Source organism: Lingula anatina, chromosome 1 (genome assembly GCF_051362555.1).
Source record: "Lingula anatina isolate TDL-2025a chromosome 1, LinAna3.0, whole genome shotgun sequence".
Taxonomy (NCBI): domain Eukaryota; kingdom Metazoa; phylum Brachiopoda; class Lingulata; order Lingulida; family Lingulidae; genus Lingula; species Lingula anatina.
The window spans coordinates 1,442,732-1,467,772 of NC_141767.1; the positions used below are offsets into that span (position 1 = coordinate 1,442,732).

The 25,041-nt window shown below is 35.6% G+C and overlaps 2 protein-coding genes across 9 annotated transcripts in view; one reads left to right on the top strand and one right to left on the bottom strand.

Moving 5' to 3' along the window:
• Positions 1–230: 230 nt before the first annotated feature.
• Positions 231–10,051, top strand: LOC106161361 (ADP-ribose pyrophosphatase). 3 transcript variants are annotated; one of them, XM_086999684.1, is made up of 9 exons: positions 231–350; positions 1,338–1,461; positions 3,761–3,993; positions 4,658–4,756; positions 5,200–5,286; positions 6,009–6,120; positions 6,716–6,859; positions 7,201–7,318; positions 8,442–10,051. In XM_086999684.1, exons 3-9 carry the CDS (start codon positions 3,776–3,778, stop codon positions 8,552–8,554), a joined length of 891 nt encoding a protein of 296 aa, XP_086855810.1. In that variant the 5' UTR covers positions 231–350; positions 1,338–1,461; positions 3,761–3,775; the 3' UTR covers positions 8,555–10,051. The 3 variants fall into 3 exon arrangements, with proteins under 3 accessions (XP_086855810.1, XP_086855812.1, XP_086855811.1); XM_086999685.1 differs by having other exon boundaries at positions 285–350; positions 1,343–1,461; XM_086999686.1 differs by lacking the exon at positions 1,338–1,461 and having other exon boundaries at positions 254–350.
• Positions 10,052–13,825: 3,774 nt separating this feature from the next.
• Positions 13,826–25,041, bottom strand: part of LOC106153514 (TRPL translocation defect protein 14) — a 38,476-nt gene continuing 27,260 nt past the window's right edge. For 3 of the 6 annotated variants that reach the window (XM_086999680.1, XM_013527482.2, XM_086999681.1), the window contains 10 exons: positions 22,760–22,888; positions 22,130–22,202; positions 21,712–21,835; positions 21,254–21,331; positions 20,915–21,010; positions 20,149–20,181; positions 18,826–18,922; positions 18,437–18,528; positions 17,717–17,832; positions 13,826–17,588 (listed from right to left, as the gene is read on the bottom strand). In XM_086999680.1, coding sequence (XP_086855806.1) covers positions 17,309–17,588; positions 17,717–17,832; positions 18,437–18,528; positions 18,826–18,922; positions 20,149–20,181; positions 20,915–21,010; positions 21,254–21,331; positions 21,712–21,835; positions 22,130–22,202; positions 22,760–22,888 — 1,118 coding nt within the window. In that variant the 3' untranslated portion in view covers positions 13,826–17,308. Of the gene's footprint in view, positions 17,589–17,716; positions 17,833–18,436; positions 18,529–18,825; positions 18,923–20,148; positions 20,182–20,914; positions 21,011–21,253; positions 21,332–21,711; positions 21,836–22,129; positions 22,203–22,759; positions 22,889–23,379; positions 23,517–23,563; positions 23,604–25,041 lie in introns of those variants that run through there. The other 3 variants (XM_086999682.1, XM_013527488.2, XM_086999679.1) reach the window with 3 other exon arrangements.

A 25,041-nucleotide genomic window follows, 5' to 3' on the forward strand; every position in this document is an offset into this window, starting at 1 on the left:
TGATATTCCTCCTCCTCAAATGTTTCACGCAAGTTTTACGTTAAAGATATTTAAATTGTGAAGGGGAATCTTTTGGAATGACCCATTATAAAGAAAACACTCTGATAATATATAAATAAAGCTAATTCTTACTTAGAAATACAGTAAAACATCCGTTATTTTGAAATCGTATCACTCTAACCTGCGAAAAATACAGTGGAGGATCATCTTGAATCAACGTTGAAGTGAATTATCGATGTCAAGTTTTGCTTCACCACGAGCATGCGCACCTGCTGGTGACGTCACTCTGTAAACCATAAGAGTGCGGATTTGGGATGCCTTAACAACCCGAGATACTATCTTTTATAACGGTAAGTATTCCACTAATACCGCATGAGTTCACTGTTTTTCTTCCTCTATAGCATCGTAATACATTATATTAATGAAGGACGTAGAATACAGATAAAAGAACATTAAAGAACCCTAACAATGTGAAACTCGAACGTGAAGAACCCATCGATCTTTAGAATCCTGGCTACACAATATGCAAGCACCACCCGTTTGGCTCCTATGACAGTATTGGAATGTCATCCTTAACCTACGCACTGGACATATCAGCTTACATTGGTATGACAATGGCTAGTGATATGAGGAATATGACCATTACTGATTAGATACCGCATTGTGATGTCATCAGACTGGGGTTGCATAGAAGCTACTGATTACTATCACCATGATGTGTGAAATTTTCAAAAAGTAAAAAAAGGAAAGAAATAAAAGTAATTATAGACAACATTTTATACATAGTAGTTTAGATGTTGGTTATTTCTAGCAGACCAGTGCTGATCATGCCATCATCATAGAACTCTAAATAAAATGCTCTCAGAATTGGAACCACAGAATAACAATAACAAAATAACACTTCTAAGACATAGGGAAATCTTTGGAGATACTGAAGGTTGGGAGCACCTGCACTACGAGAAAACTGCAGGTTCTCCCAGTTCTATAATTCTGGACAAAGTGTTTTATTTCCGCCAGGCTATGTTTGCATGTGATTTATTACTTTGTAATGTATTTTTACATAAACCTTGCCAGTCCAGAGGTTCTGTGATATAAAAAAAGTCTTGCAGGTTCTCTGGCATATTTAGTGATCATGACCAGTCGGATGGGCAGTTTCCCAATGTCTGTCTTTTTTGACACAGAAATCACACAAACTGTCATTTTTACTTTCTATACTTTAAGAATTATCAATAAATGTAGCTGGGGAGGGCTTATTTCACTTTCTTTGTTTTAGAAAGTATTACCTGTGTTGCTTTCATTTTTAATGTATATATAAATTATTTGATATTTGATTTCAGTGCAGTTTGTTCCTTTGAGTCCTTAGATATTGCCAGGTTAGGAGTTGTCATCTTAATCATAGCTATCGTGTGGCCTGCCAGCAGGTATCTACCTGTACTCAGACATTCCTTCTTCAACTACACGGTGAGTTCACAAGTTTGCAGTTATAGCTCTGTAGTTGTTGGGCGATTTTAATGTGAATAATTCAAAGTTCCTCATGTACCTACATATATACGATTAATTTTCAATTTGAGAGAATTTAAAAATGTTTAACTGTGCACATCCCAGATGGATTGTTTTGGTGTCAAGGTTAGGGATATTAAAAATGACATGCTAAATAGTTATTCTAAATTTAACAGCATCGTTGAAATTTAAATCTGAATGCTTTTTAAGGCTTTACCTGAAACTGTGACGAGAGTCTGCCACAGAATTTTAAAAAAAATTACCACATTACACATATTTACAAGGTTGTTTCATGATATTTGGACACAGACCAGAAATAATGTTAGGCATATGATATATAATTTCTATGTACAAAAATGGCATATAATTGTTTTTCCTGGTTTTGTTTATTCACAAAAAAAATTGATTCAGGTTTCCCTTTAAAACCAAACGAAAACAAAAACCACATGATGAGAAAAACAAATATCACAGAATGATATCACAGAATACTCTTTTGTCAAAATAATTTTCAGTACAAAAATGCACCTTGGAGGTAAAACTGGCTTCTTCAGAAGCCATAATATAAATAAACTAATATTTGCACAAACCATGTGAATGCTAGATTGCTCCTAGGCCATTCTGTCATATTTGCAGTTAAATAGAGTTAGGTCTAGGGGGTCATCCATTTTTTTATTTTCACAAGTTTACAGAGCCTAGATTTTTGCCAGACCACCTCCTCCCTTCAGAGTGTACAAGATGAGATTCTAAAATTGATGACCTTTGACAGCAATTTGGATCATCCTTTTTATTATTCCTCAAAAGTGAACAGGGGGCATTAACTCCCTCCCCTTTCCCCAGCCTATGGTTTGTAGACTTGTGAAAATGGTGATAAAATTGATGGTCCCGTTACTAGTGAGTCCCAGTGTTTGCCTCTTAGGAAAATTAGTTGCTGGCCCGAAGGTCCAGCCATCCTGAAAAGTAGCTGGACCAACTGTCTGCCGGGTGGGAAAACTTCTCAGCCCGTTCTGAAAGTTGTCGACCCCGGGCAGACGTTCCAGCATTAATTTCTAACACTGCTAGTGACTGACTTGACTTCAGAAATTGTTTTAGGGCCTTTTCACTACAAGTGGTACATTTCACTGGCCTGGTCCACTCTGAGAAGTGTTAACATGTCATAATGCAGTGGGGCTTACTCTCTTTCACAAGTTCTCCACAAATTACAGGATATGCAGACAAAAAACAGGGGCTGACTTAGACCCCATTCCCATAGATTTTAGATTGATCTATCTCACTAGATTACTGTCAGCTTAGCCGGCTTATGCGTCTGTCCCGCCTGATAAAATCTGTAAGGGGGTAATTAACTATGGTGCGCGCTTGGCTGACTGCAATTTAGCGTGAACCCTCAGGGAGTTAGATCGATCTAAATCTAAATCTCTGGATTGATCTAAATCTCTGGGAATGCACCCTTAGAGGGACGTTCTATAACCAGATACATGATTGCGGCTGTCCCATCTTGTCCTTCTGTAACCCCACATACTAATACTACTCCCTATGCTGCTCACTTATTTAACTCTGGGGTTATGGAGAAAATAGATGGCAGGAAGTGATCTGAGATCAGCTTCCTGAAGTTTGGACTAGTACATTTTCTGTTCAAACTGATCTCAGCAGTGCTGAATTAAAGAAATGACACCAGCGGGTTCCCTTAAAAGCTTTTCCGAGTTCCTGCTATGCTTGGTAGCTCAAGCGCTAAGAGCATGATGGTATACTTTTAACTCCGAGCTTTTGTATGTGGAAGCTAGGTGGAAGTCATTGTGAGTCTGTATGTTTTGAAGCAGGGGTTATTTTGATTGAAAAGGCAGCAAGAACCCTGGAAAGTTGTGGTAACAAAGTAACTGCGTATGTGGGTTGAAACATTCAGTCGGGTAGATTGACAGTCTTGACAGTTGATTTACTCCATCAAGCCTTTGGTGTCATTAGGTTTGGTGATTACAAAGCTATGATTGAATTCACAGAGATCAATATTTGAGAAATACTTGAGTGGGTGATACATGGCATATTTGCAATACTGTAAATTACACAGCTATAGTCTAATGCATGCTAGCTTTATGCTATTTTTCCCATCTAATCTCAGGTATATCAATGAGTTTGTTATACCTGGATATTGTAGTGCATGTGTACTTACTGAGGCTCTCTTAGCCATTGTTAGCAGATTGATTACTGAAAAGCACTTAAAGCTGAAATTTCTCCGAATCTAATCTCATTCAGTGTTATTTCATTGCAGTTGAATCGGTTTTATATGGGCAACAGCAACAGTACAACCACCATGACTTCAGTTCCGAAACCAAACTCACACTACAAGTGTCGTAATTGTCAGTACCCGCGTGGTGGACCTCAGCGTTACGCAGTACCCGATGATAAAGTGTCCTGGAAGACAAATTACCCAGAATATGCACCCCCGGAATTTACCTCAGAATCTGTGTCTTCAGGACCGGTATGGGCAGATCCGGGAGTGACGTAAGTTGTTGTGGTGTTTTCTTTTATCATATTGTAGTCCTATATCTGGCACAATGCTTGTATATTAAAATAATAGCTAAATTTGTTTCTTTTTCAAATTGACACATTTTTGCTATCATTTGCTAATTCATCATTTATTAATTAAAGACGCTATATTGGTTAAAGCAAGGATATTAAAATAATAATAATGATAATTCATATAATATATAATTTGTTTTAATTGAAAATTTACCCATAAGTGTCAGATTGCCAAACCTGTTTAAATATTTGTCTCTTTCTCCTACTTTAACTTAACCAAACCATTTTAGTCATTGGTTTAACTGCCCATTATTACATATGTTGGAGATCAGCTTGGCTCTCAGGATCATTACTGTAGTGCAAAGAAACTAAAATAAGATACAGAATGGTGACTTCATAATTCATCAATACTGTGGTAGAAATTGGAATTGGATTGATCCCTGATCATAGTGGTAGTTTATAGATGGTGAGGTGTTTTACAAGTAAATGTGGTTCCAGGTAACAGTAATCATCATCAGGGAAATGACTCCACTTAAGAAACAGTTTAAATTAAACCTCAATATAAACATGTGTAGGCTATGGGTGTGTTGACAATTAACTTGCACACAAAATGTCTTTGTACCAATATGTTTTTTTATCTTTCCAGAGAGAAAGGGCCACCACCTTTGAAATGGAATACTGTCCATGGCAAAGTAAACAGGGTCAGCCATATGGGTCAATATGAAGTAGTTAATGGCTTACCACAGTAAGTAATGGGCCAAAAAAAAAAACATGTTTGTATAGAGAAATATCATTTACTCTCTCTTTTAACTATGAAGTCTTATCTTAGTCTTTATGTCATATAATTTATTGATTTATAGAAATGTCTGGACAGAGATTTCCAATTTTATGCATTTTGTGTGCTTTTTAATAGGCAGAATTAGAAGTATTATTTTAAATTATCGAGTTGAAAATCCATGTCACAGCCCTTATTTAATTTGTTGTCTTGATAATCAGATATGATTTTTTTTTTGTGGTTTTCCACCTTAAGCAGCCCTCAGACCCTCAGTCCCAAGAACCCTGAGTCATTTCTTTCTACTTTTTTTCTGTTAACCCAAAATGATGTCTTGCAAATAAAGTATTACAATGTTCTATATCCATATTAACTTTCCCAGTTTATGTTGTGACAAGAAAACCTCACTTTTGCAGGAATCCCGTCGGGAGGACAGGAATTAGATCGCGGGGACATTTAGGACGTTGGGGGCCGAACCATGCAGCAGACCCTATTGTCACAAGGTAGAAAAACACAGTTGGGCTCTATCCAGATACACGTGTGGATCAATCTATCTTCAAGGGGATTCTTGCTAAATTGCAATCAACTGAAGCAGTTTAGATGTCTGTCACATCTACTGAAGCTGCTAGGGGGTAATCAATTGTTGTTTAACTGGCTCAGTAGGCATGCCAGACATCTAAGTGGCTAAAGCTGAAAGCAGTTTAGAGAGAAACCCCTCAGAGATGGATCCCCCCCTCTCCCAACATATCTCTTTGTCAGGATTTCGCAGAGTGTATTGCTAAAGTATACCATTCAATGTGAGAAGATCCTCCATCAGTTAAAATATGCTTCTTTAATGTGTTGAAATACTTTCTATTAAACTTTGATTTGAAAAGATGAAGTTTTGACTTTTACTGAAACAGTTCTAATATTGGTATTAAAATATTAGAATAGCTTTAGTGAGTTATTTCAGTACTGTGTCATGTCTTTCTTAGTGTGTGATTGCATGCGAATAAATCATGCCAGATTGAACTCAGAGGAAGTCAGCTCAGGTTGTTTCAAGACTGAAAACATATCGTATACCAAGGGTGTGTTATTTATCCTGATCTTCTTTTTTTTTTTTTTTTTTGAACATTTGTCTTCATTCATTTGTCCTTTTTGACATCAGAGCCTCATGTCATGTTGGATTCATATATTATTTAGGTGCTATCTCAAACATTAAATATCTTGACCCTTTCTTTACTAGGTGGAAAAGAGATAAAAATGGTTCCAAGGTTATCCATCCAACAACCAAGAAGCCTATATTACAGTTTGTTGCTATACAGAGAAAAGACAGTGGAGAGTGGGCTATACCTGGGGTAGGTTACCTGGGCGGAGTGTGATCTTTGCAGCTGTTTTGTTTCAAACTCTCTGTAGTTATTCATTGACTAAAAGTTACATGTGAACCAAACGTTTTTTTTTCAACAGTTTAAAGATCATTTATCCTGTTTAATGCTACTTTATCAATGTACACTTAACTAGGGTAGACCATAGATTTCTCACAAAATGGCTATCAGGTAGCATCCAGTCTGCTGAGGTTCTTTGGCAATTTTAGATATTAATTGGGAACAATGCTACCCCAAATTTTCATAACCATTCCCCCTGCCCTGTATTTGGCATCATTATACAGACTTCCACAAAATACAGACAATTGATGGTGTGGTTTCAAAACTTATGTTAAAACTTAAGCAGTGAATTTGGATTGCAACTTCATATTTTTATAGAAGCCCACAAATTCATTTAATTTTAAAACCTAATTTTCTCTTCATGACAAATTTTTATTTGAACTGTGTGGCCAGACTATGGGAAGAATTTGCTGTTGTATGCCAGTACAGTGTTGATTCTGTCATCAAATTAGTTATTTATTATAAAAATTTATTTATCAGTAAAGAAGTTTTGTCATTTTATCACTAGGGCATGGTGGATGCTGGAGAGAGAGTCAGCGTCACTCTGAAGAGAGAGTTTGCTGAAGAAGCCATGAATTCCTTAGAAGCAAACTCAGAGGAAAAGGAGAAAATTAAAAAGTCCTTGGAAACATTATTTAGTAAAGGTGTTGAGGTAAGTTTTTGTTTTACTGATCAATAATCCAATGGACATGAACATTTTTACATTCAGTTTATCATGTTCATATGGATTTGGTAAAAATGCCAGTGATGTTAAATATTTGCATGCATTTTAGCAGATGAAATGAAGTGAAAAAAGTGATTTAATAATTTTAGGTGATAAAGGGACCAGTGTAGTGATGATCCATACTCCTTGGAGACTTCTTTAATTTTACAGAGAACTATGACTACTTATAAATATACTACCTGGAATACCCCCCCCCTTTTTATTTTCTCAATCAGTGTCTAATGTAGTGAATAATGCCATGAAATAAGAAAACTTGTTTCCCGTGTCAGGTATACCGAGGCTATGTGGACGACCCACGCAATACTGACAATGTCTGGATGGAGACGGTGGCTTACAACTTCCATGATGATACAGGAGACAGCGTGGGGAAGTTTAATCTTAATGCGGGTAAAATACCACACCTACTATCATTTATAACTTGTGTATCCAGGTGTGAGAATTTTAAAGAACTTTGGGCAGGGTTTTGTGTCAGTTTTTTCCAGACGTTTTGTTTAAAAGTTGATTATAAGCTTGGTCAGGAGTGAAATCAAGCTTAAAATGAAACTTAAAAGTTGATTTAAAGCTTGATTTCACATCTGACCGAGGCTTTCCCCAGAGAACCCCCCAGCTTTCACTGGGAAGACCTCAAATGTCAGCCTATATTTACAAAGATGGTTGGACAGCTTACAAAATATTTGGGTTGGTTGGTTGGCTGGGATTTTGGAACTCCCTGTAAATTGATGACCATATTGCAGATTCACATTTTGGACTCCGTGTACCCCAGATCTTGGGGAACCCCTGATGTCCAGTTATAAAAATATTTCAATTTGTCTTAAAAAAAAAAAGAAGTTATCCTCATTTACAAATGTAGTACTAAGATTTTGTAAGATTTGATTTGATTGGGTTTTATATTTCTGTTAGTGATTCAGATGGTTGTATCTCATTGGAGGTGGGGTGGGGTGAGGTGGGGTGGGGGGGGTGGGGTGAGGTGAGGTGAGGTGAGGTGGGGTGGGGTGAGGTGAGGTGAGGTGGGGTGAGGTGGGGTGGGGGGGGGGGTGGGGTGAGGTGGGGTGGGGGGGAGCTTTCAAAACAAAAACGAAACTCTTTAACCTTTAAAGTGGTCTAAACTTTCATATCATAATTGTAAACTAATTAAGTGAAACATTGCACCTGTTTTATAACATGAAAGACGTGGCTGATAATAAGATCAATATTTACGTTAAAGGGACCAGTGTGGACTTATCATAGAATGAAAGTAGATCTAATTTTTGGTTCACAATTTTCTACCAATTTTGTTGCCCAAAGTCCTTTTATGAAACTTTCCCCAGCTACCGTTGTGATAATGTCTCTCTTAGACCACCGTCACGGAATCAACCTTACACTGTCAACATAAACCGCAACTGTTTGTGGCAGTAACTTGACATTTGATCTCTCCATTCATTTGATATTGCTATGCCTAATTTCACTCATGGAAATGTCAGTTAACATGGATGGTAACATTACACTAAACAGGTTTTATTTCATTTTTCAGGTGATGATGCTGGCAATGTGAAGTGGACCGATATCAGCAGCTCTCTTCAGCTCTTTGCCAGCCATGTGGATTTTATAGAAAAAGTAGCTAAGAAGAATAATGCACATTGGTGATTCATATTTCATGAAATATTGGTTAGGAAGGCAATTGTGAACCATAAGGGGGGTGGGGTCTCAAAGAAGGGTATTAAAATTGCCCCTTTACTGAACTCTTCCCATCTAAATTTTGACCCCCTGTATAAAGTAAGTTCAGAATGGACAGGAGTAGAGTAGAGGAAATACCACCCCTGAACAAAATTACACATATATATATAATTTCAGGAAAATATTATAAGGTTTTTGCCTCACAGTTTGCCCCAATTCATTTCTCTTCCTTGGTATTGTGTAGAAGACCTTCCATAGACCCCCCCTAAGGTTACAACATTTAGTAAGAGATTTCATTGGAGTGCATTCTGGACAAAATTAAATGGGAATCCTCTGAGATGGCAACAAGTCTGGCATCTTAGTGTATCTCAGAAGATTTCCATTACTGTAACAATGAGTTTTAGTAATTGCGTTTGTGCCATAACTTTACTTTAAGAAATGTGAACTTTACAACGTGCAAAAAGTTTCAGGAAGACTGGGTAAGACTGTGAAATACTATTATATGAAATACTATACTGTACGCAGTAGATCAAAATGTCGTAGAAGACTGGAGACTGTGGCAATAATATCCATGGCTTGTTCCCTGTAGGTGAAAAGGTGTAAGTTATGCTCAAATTTAATCTGCATTTAATCTTCCTTAGAAATGCTAGAAGCAACTCTGTGACAGTGACTGTATAGTATTTGCTTTAATAAGTTTTATCATTCTTTGTAAGCGTACAGAAATAAATATGACCTATAAGCAAAATTTCAACAAAACTTGGAATACCTTCAAAGGATAAAAGTATTATGTAGGTGACTGTGTAGAAAGTGCCAAGTTGTAAACAAAGAAACAGTTAAAGTTGCCTGAAAGTAGCCCATGAAATGCCATGATTTACTCATTTCTTGAAACCCTTTGTTTAAACTAATTTAGAAAAAAAAAACTTTTGGCATTCACCGACATGCAAAGGAAAAAATTGAACTGTATCCACTATCAAAACTAAAAGGGGCATGATGTTTGCCATTAATGTAAACTTTTTAGGAAGGCTTTCACATTTAATATGGATCATTCCTGTTTTGGTATACTTTTGTTATTTACTTTTTGCAGTATACTTGGGACAGCTACCCACAAATGTAAAATATTTACATGATGTGAAGGCATTGACTTCCAGGATTAGTGTCTATTAATTGAATATTCTCTCATCTGAAAATGTGATATTGTGTAGTTATTTTTCTTTTGATAACTAAATGGTAATTATATTAGATACTTGGGGTAGATGATTTCTACTAAATTTGAAAATCTGTTAAGAGATACTGCTTTGTGTATTGAATGTGTAAGAATATTTTCTTAATATCAAACATTTTGTATTTGTGGTAAATTCTCTGCTGGTTAATTCAGCTTAAGACTATAAGGAAAACTGTAAATTTGTGATGTCTTTTTCTTAATAGTGAACAGATATATAATCATTATTAAAGTAAGTCTGCATACTATTATATGTAGTTTTTTATCACTGCAGCATGACCAACTCACCACCATTACTGCCTATAGAGAAATTGCATCCCACCTCCTCCTCCTTCCCCTCTGTTTAAATTCTCTCTCCAGCCAAATCTTGAAGTCAAGGAAGCATCATGATACCCCCATGGTTTATACATGATTTCAGTTCTTGAAATTTATAAAGACATTGCTTTTAATGCCTATAAACACAAATGAAACAAGGCAGCAAAGCTGTCAAATGTACAGACAAAAAGCAGGAAATAACAAAAAAGGCTACTGTCAATTCTGATGCAAAAGTACATTTTGTTAAACTGCAAATTCAACATCAAATTTTAATTATGCTCAACAGGTAAAATACATCTGTGTCTGTACATAAAAACGGCATTTCTTTAAAATAATGGCCCGATTATGCTGATTTTTGAACTCAACCTGCGATTTAGCAGGAATGACCACTCCTGTGAGTTTAATGACAATTGGCCTATATGTTTTTCTTATATTGTGTTTACAGTGTTGCATATATGCTGAAAAGTGAAAAAAAAAGCATAACTACTAAAATAGTGGCCCGATCATGCCGATTTTTGAACTTGACCTGCGTTTTAGTAAGATCAATTACTCTGCATTTTAGTCCTGTATTTCTTTTTGAAAGTTTGACAATCATAAGTAACATGGTTTTCCCATAATGGTCATCTTGGCAGCAGCACCCAAAATTGTGTTTTCTTCTATTCTGATGCAATATTACATAATGGTTAACAGCAAAATGACCGTTAATTTTTAATAATAAAATACACGTATCATGGATTTTCAGAAAATGTGACTAGCATGGGTCTTCAAGCCCGTGGAACATGCCGATTTTCGAACTTGACCTGTGTTATAGTAAGATCAATTACTCCTGTGATTTTCATGACAACAGGCCTAACGGTTTTCCTTAAAATGTGTTTACAGTGTTGGATATATGCTGAAAAGTGAAAAAACAGCATAACTTCTACAATAATGGCCCGATCATGCTGATTTTTTAACTTGACCTGCGTTTTATGAATATTCATCAGCTCTGTAAATATACAGCCAAAAAGTAAAACTGCCTTCCACTTATCATGTTTACAATGAAAGTGCACGGTGTCGGCACCGGCGACGACGGCGACGACAGACGCAGGTGATGGCAATATGTACAGACACATCTGTACATATTTACTGTACTGTTTGAGAACAGTAAGTGACATGGTTTTTCTTAAATGGTCATCATGGGAGCAGTGCCCAAAATGGTTTTTTTTCAAATTTTGATGCAATATTACATAATGTTTAACAGCATAATGACCATCAATTTTTAATAATAAAATATTAGTATCATGGATATTCAGAAAATGTGACTAGCAAAGGTCTTCAGGCCCATGGAACTTCAAAGTTACAACTTGAAAATGCCAGAATGTAAACAAGACAGCACTGTTCTGAAATGTTTTTTTTCTTTCCATTTTTAACACTTTTTTTAACATAAAACAAAATTAACAGGTTACTGCCATTTTTATACGATCAACTAAGAAAATTGATGAGATGGGAAAAATATCAATACAACAGTGTTAAATGTCCAATTTCCTCCATTCTGAGATTCTGAACATAGTGAATGATTGAATCTGACAAACTGCAATGATATGAGTTTATTTCCATTTTGGAAACTTTATTACACAATACACGATAACAAGTTTACCATCATTTTTACATAATCAACTAACAATGTTGTAAAGATGCAGGAAATGTCAAACAAACACTTTTACGTATCTTATTAGTTCATTAATGAGACTGTTAACATGCCTAACAGTTGAATCTGAGGAAATTTGAAAAAACAGCATAACTTCTAAAATAATGGCCCGATTATGCTGATTTTCGAACTCAACCTGCGTTTTAGTAAGATTGACCACTCTTGTGAGTTAAATGACAATTGGCCTATCTGTTTTTCTTATATTGTGTTTACAGTGTTGTATATATGCTGAAAAATGAAAAAACAGCATAACTACTAAAATAGTGGCCCGATCATGCCGATTTTCGAACTTGACCTACGTTTTAGTAAGATTGATTACTCCTGTGAGTTTCATGACAACAGGCCTAACGGTTTTCCTTAAAATGTGTTTACAGGGTTGCATATATGCTGAAAAGTGAAAAAACAGCATAACTTCTACAATAATGGCCCGATCATGCTGGTTTTCGAACTTGACCTGCGTTTTATGAATATTCATCAGCTCTGTAAATATTAAGCCAAAAAGTAAAACTGCCCTCCACTTATCGTGTTTACAAGGAAAGTGCAAGGCGCCGGCATCGGCATCGGCGACGGCGACGACAGACGCAGGTGATGGCAATATGTACAGACACATCTGTGTCTGTACATAAAAAGTTAGGGCACAAAGTTCTGTAGAACAGTGGAAGAGCATATCTCTGGAGTGTTCAAATCCAATCCCAAGGACTTGTGCCAGTTATAAATCCAACACAAAAGCAATGAGGTGGATAAATATATATTTCCATTAACAGGCTTCCTCATTTAATAATACAATTAAATGAGTTCTTTATTATACATTAAATAATGGCCTATCATGCCTATGTATCGAAAGCACTGCACTAAAAAGATCCACTGTAAAGTTGTGAGCAAGTGCAGGTTCAAACAATTCAATCTGAAGGAATATTAAACAAATTCCTTCTCTACACAAACATTTTTTTTAGAAAATGTACTTGGTGCTTAATATATTTTCTAGAAGTAATTAATTTGCGAAAAATGTCTGCATTTTCTACTGAAATGTGCACATGATACGACATAACTGTGCAATCTTTATAACTATGTCTGCATCAAACAGAAACAAGGCAGCAAAGCTGTCAAATGTACAGACAAAAAACAGGAAATAACTATGCACAAAATAGGCTACTGTCAATTCTGATGCAAAATTTTAATGATTGAATCTGACAAACTGCAATTATATGAGTTTATTTCCATTTTTGAAACTTTATTACACAATACACGATAACAAGTTTACCATCATTTTTACATAATCAACTAATAATGTTGTAAAGATGCAGGAAATGCCAAACAAACACTTTTACGTATCTTATTAATTAAATAATGAAACTGTTAACATGCCTAAGAAATGAATCTGAGGAAATGTGAAAAAACGGCATTTCTTTGAAATAATGGCCCGATTAAGCTGATTTTTGAACTCAACCTGCGTTTTAGCAGGAATGACCACTCCTGTGAGTTTCATGACAATTGGCCCATCTGTTTTTCTTATATTGTATTTACTGTGTTGCATATATGCTGAAAAGTGAAGAAAAAAGCATAACTACTAAAACAGTGGCCCGATCATGCCGATTTTCGAACCTGACCTGCATTATAATAAGATCGATTACTCCTGTGAGTTTCATGACAACAGGCCTATCAGTTTTCCTTGAAATGTGTTTACAGTGTTGCATTTATGCTGAAAAGTTAAAAAACAGCATAACTTCCCTTAAAATGGCCCGATCATGCTGATTTTCGAACTTGACCTGCGTTTTATGAATATTCATCAGCTCTGTAAATATTAAGCCAAAAAGTAAAACTGCCCTCCACTTATCGTGTTTACAAGGAAAGTGCACGGCGACGGCATCGGCATCGGCATCGGCGACGACAGACGCAGGTGATGACAATATGTACAGACACATCTGTGTCTGTACATAAAAATGTGACTAGCAAAGGTCTTCAGGCCCATGGAACTTCAAAGTCACATCTTGAAAATGCCAAAATGTAAACAAGACAGCACTCTTCTGAAATGGGTTTATTTCCGTTTTTAACACTTTTTTAACATAAAACAAAATAAACATTTTACTGCCATTTTTTTATGACCAACTAAGAAAATTGATGAGATGAGAAAAGTATCAATAGAATAGTGTTAAATGTCCAATTTCCTCCATTCTGAGATTCTGAACATAGTGGATGATTGAATCTGACAAACTGCAATGATATGAGTTTATTTCCGTTTTTGACACTTGATTACACAATACATGATAACAAGTTTACCATCATTTTTATATAATCAACTAACAATGTTGTAAAGATGCAGGAAATGTCAAACAAACACTTTTACGTATCTTATTACTTAAATAATAAGGCTTTTAACATGCCTAAGAATTAAATCTGAGGAAATCTGAGGAAATGTGAAAAAACAGCATAACTTCTAAAATAATGCCCCGATTATGCTGATTTTTGAACTCAACCTGCGTTTTAGTAAGACTGACCATTCCTGTGAGTTTAATGACAATTGGGCTTTCTGTTTTTCTTATATTGTGTTTACAGTGTTGCATATATGCTTAACAATGAAAAAACCCGCATAACTACTAAAATAGTGGCCCGATCATGCTGATTTTCGAACTTGACCTGCGTTTTAGTAAGATTGATTACTCCTGTGAGTTTCGTGACAACAAGCCTAACGGTTTTCCTTGAAATGTGTTTACAAGGTTGCATATATGCTGAAAAGTGAAAAAACAGCATAACTTCTACAATAATGGCCCGATCATGCTGATTTTCGAACTTGACCTGCGTTTTATGAATATTCATCAGCTCTGTAAATATAAAGCCAAAAAGTGAAACTGCCTTCCACTTATCGTGTTTACAAGGAAAGTGCACGGCGCCGGCGACGGCATCGGCATCGCCATCGGCATCGGCGACGACAGACGCAGGTGATGGCAATATGTACAGACACATCTGTGTCTGTACATAAAAAAAGCATAACTACTAAAATAGTGGCCCGATCATGCCGATTTTCGAACTTGACCTGCATTTTATGAATATTCATCAGCTCTGTAAATATACAGCCAAAAAGTAAAACTGCCTTCCACTTATCGTGTTTACAATGAAAGTGCATGGCGCCGGCGACAGCGACAGTGACGGCAACGACGGCGACGACAGACGCAGGTGATGGCAATATGTACAGACACATCTGTACATATGAACTGTACTGTTTGAGAACAGTAAGTGACATGGTTTTTCTTAAATGGTCATCATGGGAGCAGTGCCCAAAATAGGTTTTTTTCAAATTTTGACGCAATATTACATAATGTTTAACAGCATAATGATCATCAATTTTTAATAATTAAATATTAGTATCATGGACAAATAGTAAACGTGACTAACAAAGGTTTTAAGGCCGATGGAACTTCAAAGTCACACCTTCAAAATGCCAAAATGTAAACAAGACCGCACTGTTCTGAAATGGGTTTATTTCCATTTTTAACACTTTTTTAACATAAAACAAAATTAATAGGTTACTGCCATTTTTATAAGATCAACTAAGAAAATTGATGAGATGTGAAAAATATCAATAGAACAGTGTTAAATGTCCAATTTCTTCCATTCTGAGATTCTGAACATAGTGAATGATTGAATCTGACAAACTGCAATGATATGAGTTTATTTCCATTTTTGACACTTTATTACACAATACACGATAACAACTTTACCATCATTTTTACATAATCAACTAACAATGTTGTAAAGATGCAGGAAATGTCAAACAAACACTTTTACGTATCTTATTACTTAAATAATAAGGCTATTAACATGCCTAAGAATTAAATCTGAGGAAATCTGAGGAAATGTGAAAAAACAGCATAACTTCTAAAATAATAGCCCGATTATGCTGATTTTCGAACTCAACCTGCATTCTAGTAAGACTGACCATTCCTGTGAGTTTAATGACAATTGGGCTTACTGTTTTTCTTATATTGTGTTTACAGTGTTGCATATATGCTGAACAATGAAAAAACCACATAACTACTAAAATAGTGGCCCGATCATGCTGATTTTCGAACTTGACCTGCGTTTTTGTAAGATTGATTATTCCTGTGAGTGTCATGACAACAGGCCTAACGGTTTTCCTTTAAATGTGTTTACAAGGTTGCATATATGCTGAAAAGTGAAAAAACAGCATAACTTCTACAATAATGGCCCGATCATGCTGATTTTCGAACTTGACCTGCGTTTTATGAATATTCATCAGCTCTGTAAATATAAAGCCAAAAAGTAAAACTGCCTTCCACTTATCGTGTTTACAAGGAAAGTGCACGGCGACGGCATCGGCATCGGCATCGCCATCGGCGACGGCGACGACAGACGCAGGTGATGGCAATATGTACAGACACATCTGTGTCTGTACATAAAAAGACACTTATTTGTTTTAAATGTACTTACATCTCAGTAGGAATGACACATTTATTTTTGTTACATGAACAATAGCTGCACTGGAAGTTTTAGGCTCCCCACACCAATAAAGAAGGTATCTAGAGACCCCCTTTGAATGACTTGACATATAACAGAAAGGTGGAGAAAAAAAAAATAAACGAAAGAATTTCTGGAGCACATATTGGATTTTCCTATAATTAGGTCACTGATGCAAATAAAAGTTTGTTAAATAATCCTTCAGAAACATAAGGCTTGAAATTAAAGAAATGAATAAATGAAAAGAAAATAGTAAATGTCACCAACTGACTAGTAGTTAACATTAAATAAATGGCACTGCCATTAGTTTCATTTCACTGAACAAACTTAACAAAATGGTGTGACACTTATACACCTAACAAAATTTTACTTCTACTTTCACATAAATAATTGGTCAATTTTTCTTCATTTTTTTGCTAATAATTGACAACACTGTCTCTCTTTTACTAGTACCTATTTTTGGATTTAAAAAACCAAATCCAACTGAACTAAATTAATAATTTAGTTTTTAGTCTTTAACATTTAGCTCTCCCTATTCTGGGAAAATCAAACACTAAGACATAGATGTACACACCATAAAGCAACCAATTCCTGAGTTAGCACTGAAAACTAGTTCACTTAAAAAGAACAGAGGCCAAAAAAGAGAACTACCATAAGTTATTTGCAAAACTAAATGGAAAATATACAAAAGGAAATAAAAATAACAGAAAAACTGAAAATAATGTATTACAAAATTGGGACACGACCAGAGTAAAAATTTATAGGTAAAAGTTCCACATTTAAGGACAATCTCAAAATATCACTCATCTTTGTGCCTTTTAACATGGCATTGAAGAACTATGATCTTACAGTTTGTTTAAGAAAAGATCTTTTACTTCCAATCTATTCAAGTAAAGTATAACTGGATTATAAATGCTGTACATAAGCAATTATGCAGGATAATGAGATGTGGCCCACACATTATAACATCCAAGCAGTAGTCTGTCTAAAATACGGTTTCCTCAAAACATAGAGGCTGTACTGGATAGCGTTAACGGAGCCCATTGATATCTCCATTGCTCTCATCATGGTCGCCATTACTTGTAACCTCCTGGTGGACATCACCATTAGCAACCTCATTAGGTATAGAGTCATGTGACACAGTGGCCTTCCCCTTGGTATTCTGTAGCCAGACCTTACTGGAGAGATTGTACATGGAGTAATAGGGATCCCCTGTGACTTCCTTCACTATATCCAGAAAACTGGGCAAGTCTAATGGCTCCATTGCTGGGATAGTGCTATACGTCTCCAGGAGAATCAGCCCTTTACACCTGAAATTTGAAACAATGTTATAAAACATGAAAATATCTTAATTCATTTCTACCTTAGTTGTTTGAAGTATTAAAATACATCCAATTTCTCAAAATGTGACCCAGGCTACCTCTTCCAGTTCTCTCACCTTTCTTGACACGGCTCCTTGTACAGATCCATCTGATAATATTGATCATTCCACAGAAAACAGCGCCTTGTCTTGTAGATGGTCTGATGCTTCTCGTCTATCTGAGCCAGGAGGTTCTGAGAAATAACAAATGAAACAATTTGACAGATTTTACTGTGCATTTAACAAATTTCAGAATGGTTCTACCAAGCTGAATACTTGCAGAATTGATAATTACATTTTTATGAGCTAAATTTCAGCAATTAACATAAATAAAATAAGTCTACAGTATTTTGTGCAGAATTTATATTATATAAACTAAAAACTGTGAAGTGAAACTAAATGTCCACTGAAGGCAATCAAAGGAAACTTACAAAACAACAAGTGTATAAATTTAAGTCTCTAGGATTCCTCTCACAAAACAACTTGATTCAATAATTAGTCTTAGACTGCCAAATATTTTAGCCGACTTAATGATGGAGAATGTATCACAGAGACCCTAAACAGCCACTTGCCTATTTCTTAGTCTTTTAATAACTGAGCCCCTGGAATAAACTGATTGTCAGAACAATGATTTGCACTCTCAACTGTCACTAATTTATTAGGGTATCCAATGACAACTGCCTTTACTGTCGGCCAGACTTTCATAACCTATATAGTGGGGTTACCCTACATGCAACTGACTGGCCCAGTCTAGAAAATAGGCTAAACAAAAAACTCATTTCTGAATCAGTGCCTTACTGTGTAGTCCCTTGACGTGATGTGCATCTTGGTCTCTGCACTCTCGTTATTCTGCAGATAGCGACGTATGGTGTGAGTATATGTCCAGTTACCTGATACAAACAAAAATGAAGATGTGTCAAATAGTGAATTGTTCAACTGGGGCCACAGCAATAGTATAAAGGTTCAATATTTCGAAGGTTCATTGGTCCGAATATTCACTATAGAATCCTTGATTAAAAAAACAATGAAAATGTTATCATTTTTTGGACCAATGAACCTTCAGACTATCAAGACGCCCCCTCAGTATGGAATACAAGCCTCTCTTTACAAAGAGAAGTATTTTAGAAACTTTAACTTGCACAATGTTCAATTTTATATGCCAATTCAGCATTCGTAGTCAGTTTTACCATTTTGCCCTCGTTTCCGTATTCTGGCCTGGGTTTTCTGGCCAGGGGTGGCCAGGTAGTCATGAACAACATCAAAATCTTGAAACTGAGGATAACCCTGGAATGAAAAAATACTTCATGATTTAAGAAAAAAATCTTGAAACCAAGGATAACTTTGGGATGAAAAAGTAAAGAGGTTCAATTTTAAAGTTAAAACATAAATAACAGTTTCTTCCCCCTTTCACCACTCAATAATTAATTAATATTTTAAATTTCAACCTCTGTGTAATTATATTCTAACCAATAGATTTTACAGATGACAGAAAAACTCAAATATTTAACCTAATCACAACTTATGAATACACTAATTTTCAACCCCCCCCCCCCCCAACCCTCCCCCCCCCCCCCCTGACCCAGGGTGCCACTCTCCACAGCAATCAGTCAGTGCAGGTTAAAGTCTCTGTCATACCTGGCGTAATGAGGTACATATGAGTTGCATATGAGCATATTAATTTACCTGGTGTATGAAGTAGGGATTCATGAAGCAGATGAGACGCCATTTAGTGACTAAGTCAGAAAATGTGGCGCGGTGTCCAAGGTGCCACCAATGATGTTATTGAATCCAAAAAAAAGTTTTAAATAGTTGGAAAAATCTCATCCCTGATGAAATTGACTTTGGGCATGTTCAAAACATTTTAGCGCCCTCCTGGTATAAAAATGTACACCAGAGTTTGCCTGTGTATTCGATATGTATATGACGTAAGTCTAATGAACCTCTTACGTTTGTCTGCTTATGGGCAATCTTACGTTATTGCCATACGCCAGGTTTGACAGTGCCTTAAGATACTAATGTGCAATTAGAAATGTTTTAAGAGTGAAGTAAGTTGGTAAACACTCATGGACAGCAAGAATGTGACGATACTACAAAACTCACCAGTAAACGAGGAAAAAACGCAAGTCTTGTGAAGTGTCCAGGTGATTGTAATCAAGGAAACTTATAAGACAAGCTGAAGTCTTGTGCTCACTACTGGGCCCATACCATTATGTAAATATTTTGCAACTGCCTATTACCAAATTAATAAACTACATTTCTTTTTATCCATTTGAAAAAAAAAAAAAAAAGAAAGAAAGATTGTGGTTCAAGAAAAATCATGATAGAATGAGCCCAGTGTGACGTCACAAAAAAATTGTCAAACAAAAGGAACAAACACCGGAATGCAGGTTCACAGATAAGAAGACAGGGGGAGAAAATGGCCGCCTGATTCTGGTCCTCTCCTCTCCATCTGGATCACTGCTTACTGCTGAGAAGAACAACATTGCAAACTCAACAGGGCCACTACTTACCTTAGTCTCTGCACTGGCAGCCATGTCTATCGCCTAGATGAAATAGGAAAAGTCACACATTGGGCAGGAGCAGACACTAATCACACGCAAGCACTGCAAACAACATGCCCCGCAATCGTGTTACAGGTTGCCAAAATAATTAAGTGAATGCAGTGTCAGAAAATGAAATAATTTTTTTATATAAAAACCAGCCTTGAAGTTGAAAATCCCTGTGTTATAGCAGGCAGTTAGAATTTAAGTGATTGAGATCAGTGTGAGAAAGATATGAAAACTACTTTATCTGTTCTTAGCAAAAAAATTAAAATTTTTAATGGTACATCTATTAACCTATTGTGTCATTCCAAACTAGTTATCTTTAGTCTGAAGTAGGGAACTTACAACTCAGAAAACATCTTAGTTAAGTTACGTGTAACAAACTTGGGATCAGTAAATGTAGTGTTATTACTAGACTAAGTACATATTTTATAAAAAGAAATGATCACTATTGGAAACATCTGAACTAGTTTAAACTTGGAAAACAAACTATACCCACTCAATAGTATGCTGCTTTGAAAAATGTTAATAAAACAGATGTGGCAAAAAATCTCCAACGTGAAAAAAAAGGGTTTCTCACACATCAACGGAGCTTTATAATATGATTAGAATCTAGCATAATTCAAAGGTGCAAAATCAGCAACACTCTGCTTGCAATTAAGTTATTTTTTAAAAAGTAAGATGCCAAACCACACCAGGCCAGAGCTGTTCTCTCTGTTAGTAGTTCCCATACCTCCAGACTTGGAAGCTCTCTCACCAAGAACTTCCTCTTCTTACTGTTCACGTTGAGCCTTTCCCTGAAGTCCATACCCAGACGATCTGTTACTGTCTGAAAAAGATATGAAAATTTGAAACAGTGGTTGAACACCTCATTAAGAATTTATAAAGCCTTATCATTTGTGGAGTTTGAAGTCAAGTGATGTCTCTATGAAGAGTTCAATAATTGCCTATTAGGCAAACCTGATTTGCCAGGCAGTGTTGTCAGATTAATGCAACCTGACAGGAAGAATTCAAAGCTAAAACAGACACACAGATACACAGAAAAGATGACAGAGGTAATAAAAAAACTCACTGATATCATGCGTATAAGTTTGGCTTCAAAATCAGTGGAGTTGTCAATAACATCATAATATGGGTGTCCAACCCAAGCCTACAAAAGAAAATATATACAGGTAATTAAACATCAATAATTTTTTTTTCTTTTTTTTTCTTCTTTTAACTGAATTATGGTAATACAATAGTCAGATAAATAAACCAATGACGAATATGATTCAATCTTTCAATGAGAAAAAAACTAAAATTCCAGCTGTCAATTTGAAAAATTCCAGCTTAGTTTGAAAGCACTTAGACTTATTTTGATGAGACAAAAGTTGATAAAAAAGCAGGACTGAAGAAATACGTTTTTTTTTTTTCTGTTCCCCACCCATATTTTTCTTTCATTTTCCTCGACCACAAGGATGAGCATACACCTGTTGTCTTATTATTAGTCCCATTTGTTCAGGAGTTGATGTATCTTTCAACTCTACCAACCTGGGAGGCCATATCATCAAGATTTCGTGCTACATCTGGAGATTCATATCGCACGGCGTGCTCTGTGGAATAAAACTTCTCGGCACCCTTGGCTGCAGTGACCATGTGGATCACCTGGTTATATCTGAAATAACACTCGGAAACGTCACTCTTCATATTGTTCTGCTGGTGTGCAGCAAGTGTAAATAAAAATAGTAGTCAAGTTTTAGTCATATATAATAAAATTAAGAAATTCTTGAAATTAGACAAAACATTTAAACCAGACCCAGTACAATTCAATATTTTGTGAGAATATTGTAATCTTTACAGCATTTCATATTTTTTGCATTCTGCTTTTCTTGTCTGAACACAGATTATCTTAAAGAAAAAAATGCCAAGCACAAAGGGGCATTAAAAGAAAAAGAAAACCCACAAATACCTGTTATCTCTCAGCTCTATCTCATTCCAGCCATTTTTCATCTTCATCTCTTCCCACTGTTCTGGCTTCATGTCTGATGAAGAGAGCAGACGACAACATGAAAGCTTTGATCAGTCTACAGGTACAGCCCAGAAAAACTAATGTTTCTGAAGAGTCACATGTGCACCAATCAATTTTTCATTTCTTAAACCTGACCCTTTAACTTTTTGATCAGCAACTTGAGACTGTTTTTCCTAATGGAGATCTACTGACAGTGCTTGGACAAACATCAGTGACAATAGAAAACTATCTGCTTCCAGTGCTGAGCACTCACTGGGGTGGACAGGGAGAGACACTCTCTGGTTAACAGTAACTCACAAAGTGAAGAAAAAAAGGGCGATTATGCCCTAATGTAACATAAACAGGAAAATTTACTACCCGTCACAAGATCTCAATAAGTTTGCTTTCTGCTGTTTTGTGAAGTGAATTCATTGGCTGTGCAGAGGATTATAATAATTTTAGTTCCTATATGTATTACCCTGCAGGTTTTGAAGCTGTCGATCTCTAAAAGTGAACAGGTACAAACTGTATTGTTAATGTATACTGCTCAATGTCCAAAGGACTTAAATTGCCACCATGTTTGATACTTACAAGCTGTAGCGTCCATGATGCCTCTGTCGCAGATAATAAGGCAGTTCTTGGTGCTCATCTGTGCCAACTCGCAGTACGTCTTCTCTATCTGCATCATACACTTGATAAGATTCTCTTGAAACTGGAAAACTGGAATCAAATACATTAAAACTTTAACAATACAAGGATGTGTCTACTTTATCAAATACTTTAAAACAAAATTCACTTTTTTTCTAAAAAAAAAAAACTGCAGTGTAGATTTCCTTACAAATCTGATGTTTGAAAAAAAAAATGATTAGGTCAAACAATTCTGACATCTTCAATTTCTGTAAGTCAACAGGATCTTTTTTCATTAATTGGTTTCTCTTTTTTCTGATACCAGTTTAAGTAGGGATGATAAATGAGATGATCAATAAAATAGTTCAAACTGATTAGAAATGTAATCCACCCCTACGTTTTGTTAATCAGTAGTATTAAAACCAGTAACATTTTATACATAATATGTATTGCATTATTTACAGATAGATACATCCACATCTTATTTGCAGTACTTAATAAATGTAATGTAAAGATACAGCCTTAAAAAACTTAAATCCTACTATTGTAACATTTGAATAATTCATATTTCTGGAACTACATACTGTGGTTGTTGCAGTAGCATCATATGCATCCTACACTACTAATGTCCAATTACTATAAGCACAGTGACAGAGCACAGCAAAATGACACACATGCAGCAAATAGCTTGGTAGCAGTTAGCTTTGTAATGTTATACGACACAAACTAGGGTCACTGAGTATGTAAAAGTTAAAAGACACTTCTTACCTGTTCCAGTTTGCTTGCCTTTCTTCTCCCCTCATGCTTCCTCATAGCACACAATGGATTACATAACAATATTAACACCAGCAAACAGAACACATTGAGTAGGAAAACAGGGAAATAGAAAAAGGTCTAAACTACCCATGCAGAAGATACCCAGAGTACTAACACCAAGCCTCTGTCAATAAGTAAACTGAAACTTTTTCAATCCATTGGTTTTTTGTTCCAAGGAAATTAAAAAAGGACAAAATATTTCTTTTAGCCATCATCTCAATTTTTTCAACACTATCAATGGGATGCATAGATGAATATTTTTCCAGGAACTTTAAATACTTTTGTAAAAATATGTTCTATTTCTTGAAATTACAGTATCCACAATATCATTCAGCAATCCCACCTATTTCCAAAATTAAAACAGTTTCAAAAAAACTTCAGTTTACAAAATGAACTTTCCCATCTCCCAAACCTGACAGTATGATAACGTGAAATATGTGTTTGTGAAATTACCTGCAGCTGATTTAGTCCAGGGTAGGGATGAAATTTAAAGAAAGAAACAAAACAGAACATGAGAACAGGATACTATTATACCAAAAGATGTTCATTTTTTCATTAATACTATGTTTTAGGTTAAATAATGGTGAACTGTGTTACATATCCTGTGTGTGGATAAAAATTCATTTATAATTGAATTTAATATATTATAAGGAAAACTACACAAAAAGAGAATAGAACATGCACTGTATAAGACACCAAGCACCTGGTCCATAGGGGAAATAAGAAATTCAAGAATATATTTTTGCAAAAATAAATAAATAAACGCATAATAAATAAAACTATCAATAAACTGATTTATCAATGAACAAAATAACAACATTAAATAATTCATCTTAAAATCAAGTTGCAGAAGTCATGTTGACGGCTTCATTCCCTGGCATTGCATGTCAGACACCAAGTAGAAGTGGGCAGTACACTGTCTTACTGGATAATAGGATAATATTTAGGGAAACAGGTGCCTGGCATAGATGTAATCACTCTGATAAGTCATATTTATAGAATTAATCAATCATTTATGTGGCAGGTACACATCAACTGTAGGTACATTTGTTTGGACCAAGAAATTCTGATCCATTTCGAAAACAGATTTTAAAGACAGCTGACATAATAGTACAAGCATCTGAGTACAAGTAAGGCCTGGGCTATTTATAATACACATAAATGCTACATGTTTAGGTACTTGCAGATATCCTTTCATCTTAATAACAAATTTTCTGATAATAATATACAATCTATCCATTGCAACCACAATACACAGAAGGAAGCTTCAGATAAGAAAGACCCAGCATGAATATAGAAACCAATCAATAGATCAATGCAGATAACAATGAATTCCAAATATTCAATACCAAATAAATGTATTTCAATTACTTACTAACAATATCCCCACATGGAAATTTGATTTATGATTATTGACAAAACAAACTATA

Coding starts and splice junctions, on each gene's coding strand:
- LOC106161361 (XM_086999684.1), top strand. CDS start 3,776: ATGGGCAACAGCAACAGTACAACCACCATGACTTCAGTTCCGAAACCA. Junction 3,994..4,657: donor TGGGCAGATCCGGGAGTGAC/GTAAGTTGTTGT, acceptor TTATCTTTCCAG/AGAGAAAGGGCCACCACCTT. Junction 6,860..7,200: donor TATTTAGTAAAGGTGTTGAG/GTAAGTTTTTGT, acceptor TTCCCGTGTCAG/GTATACCGAGGCTATGTGGA.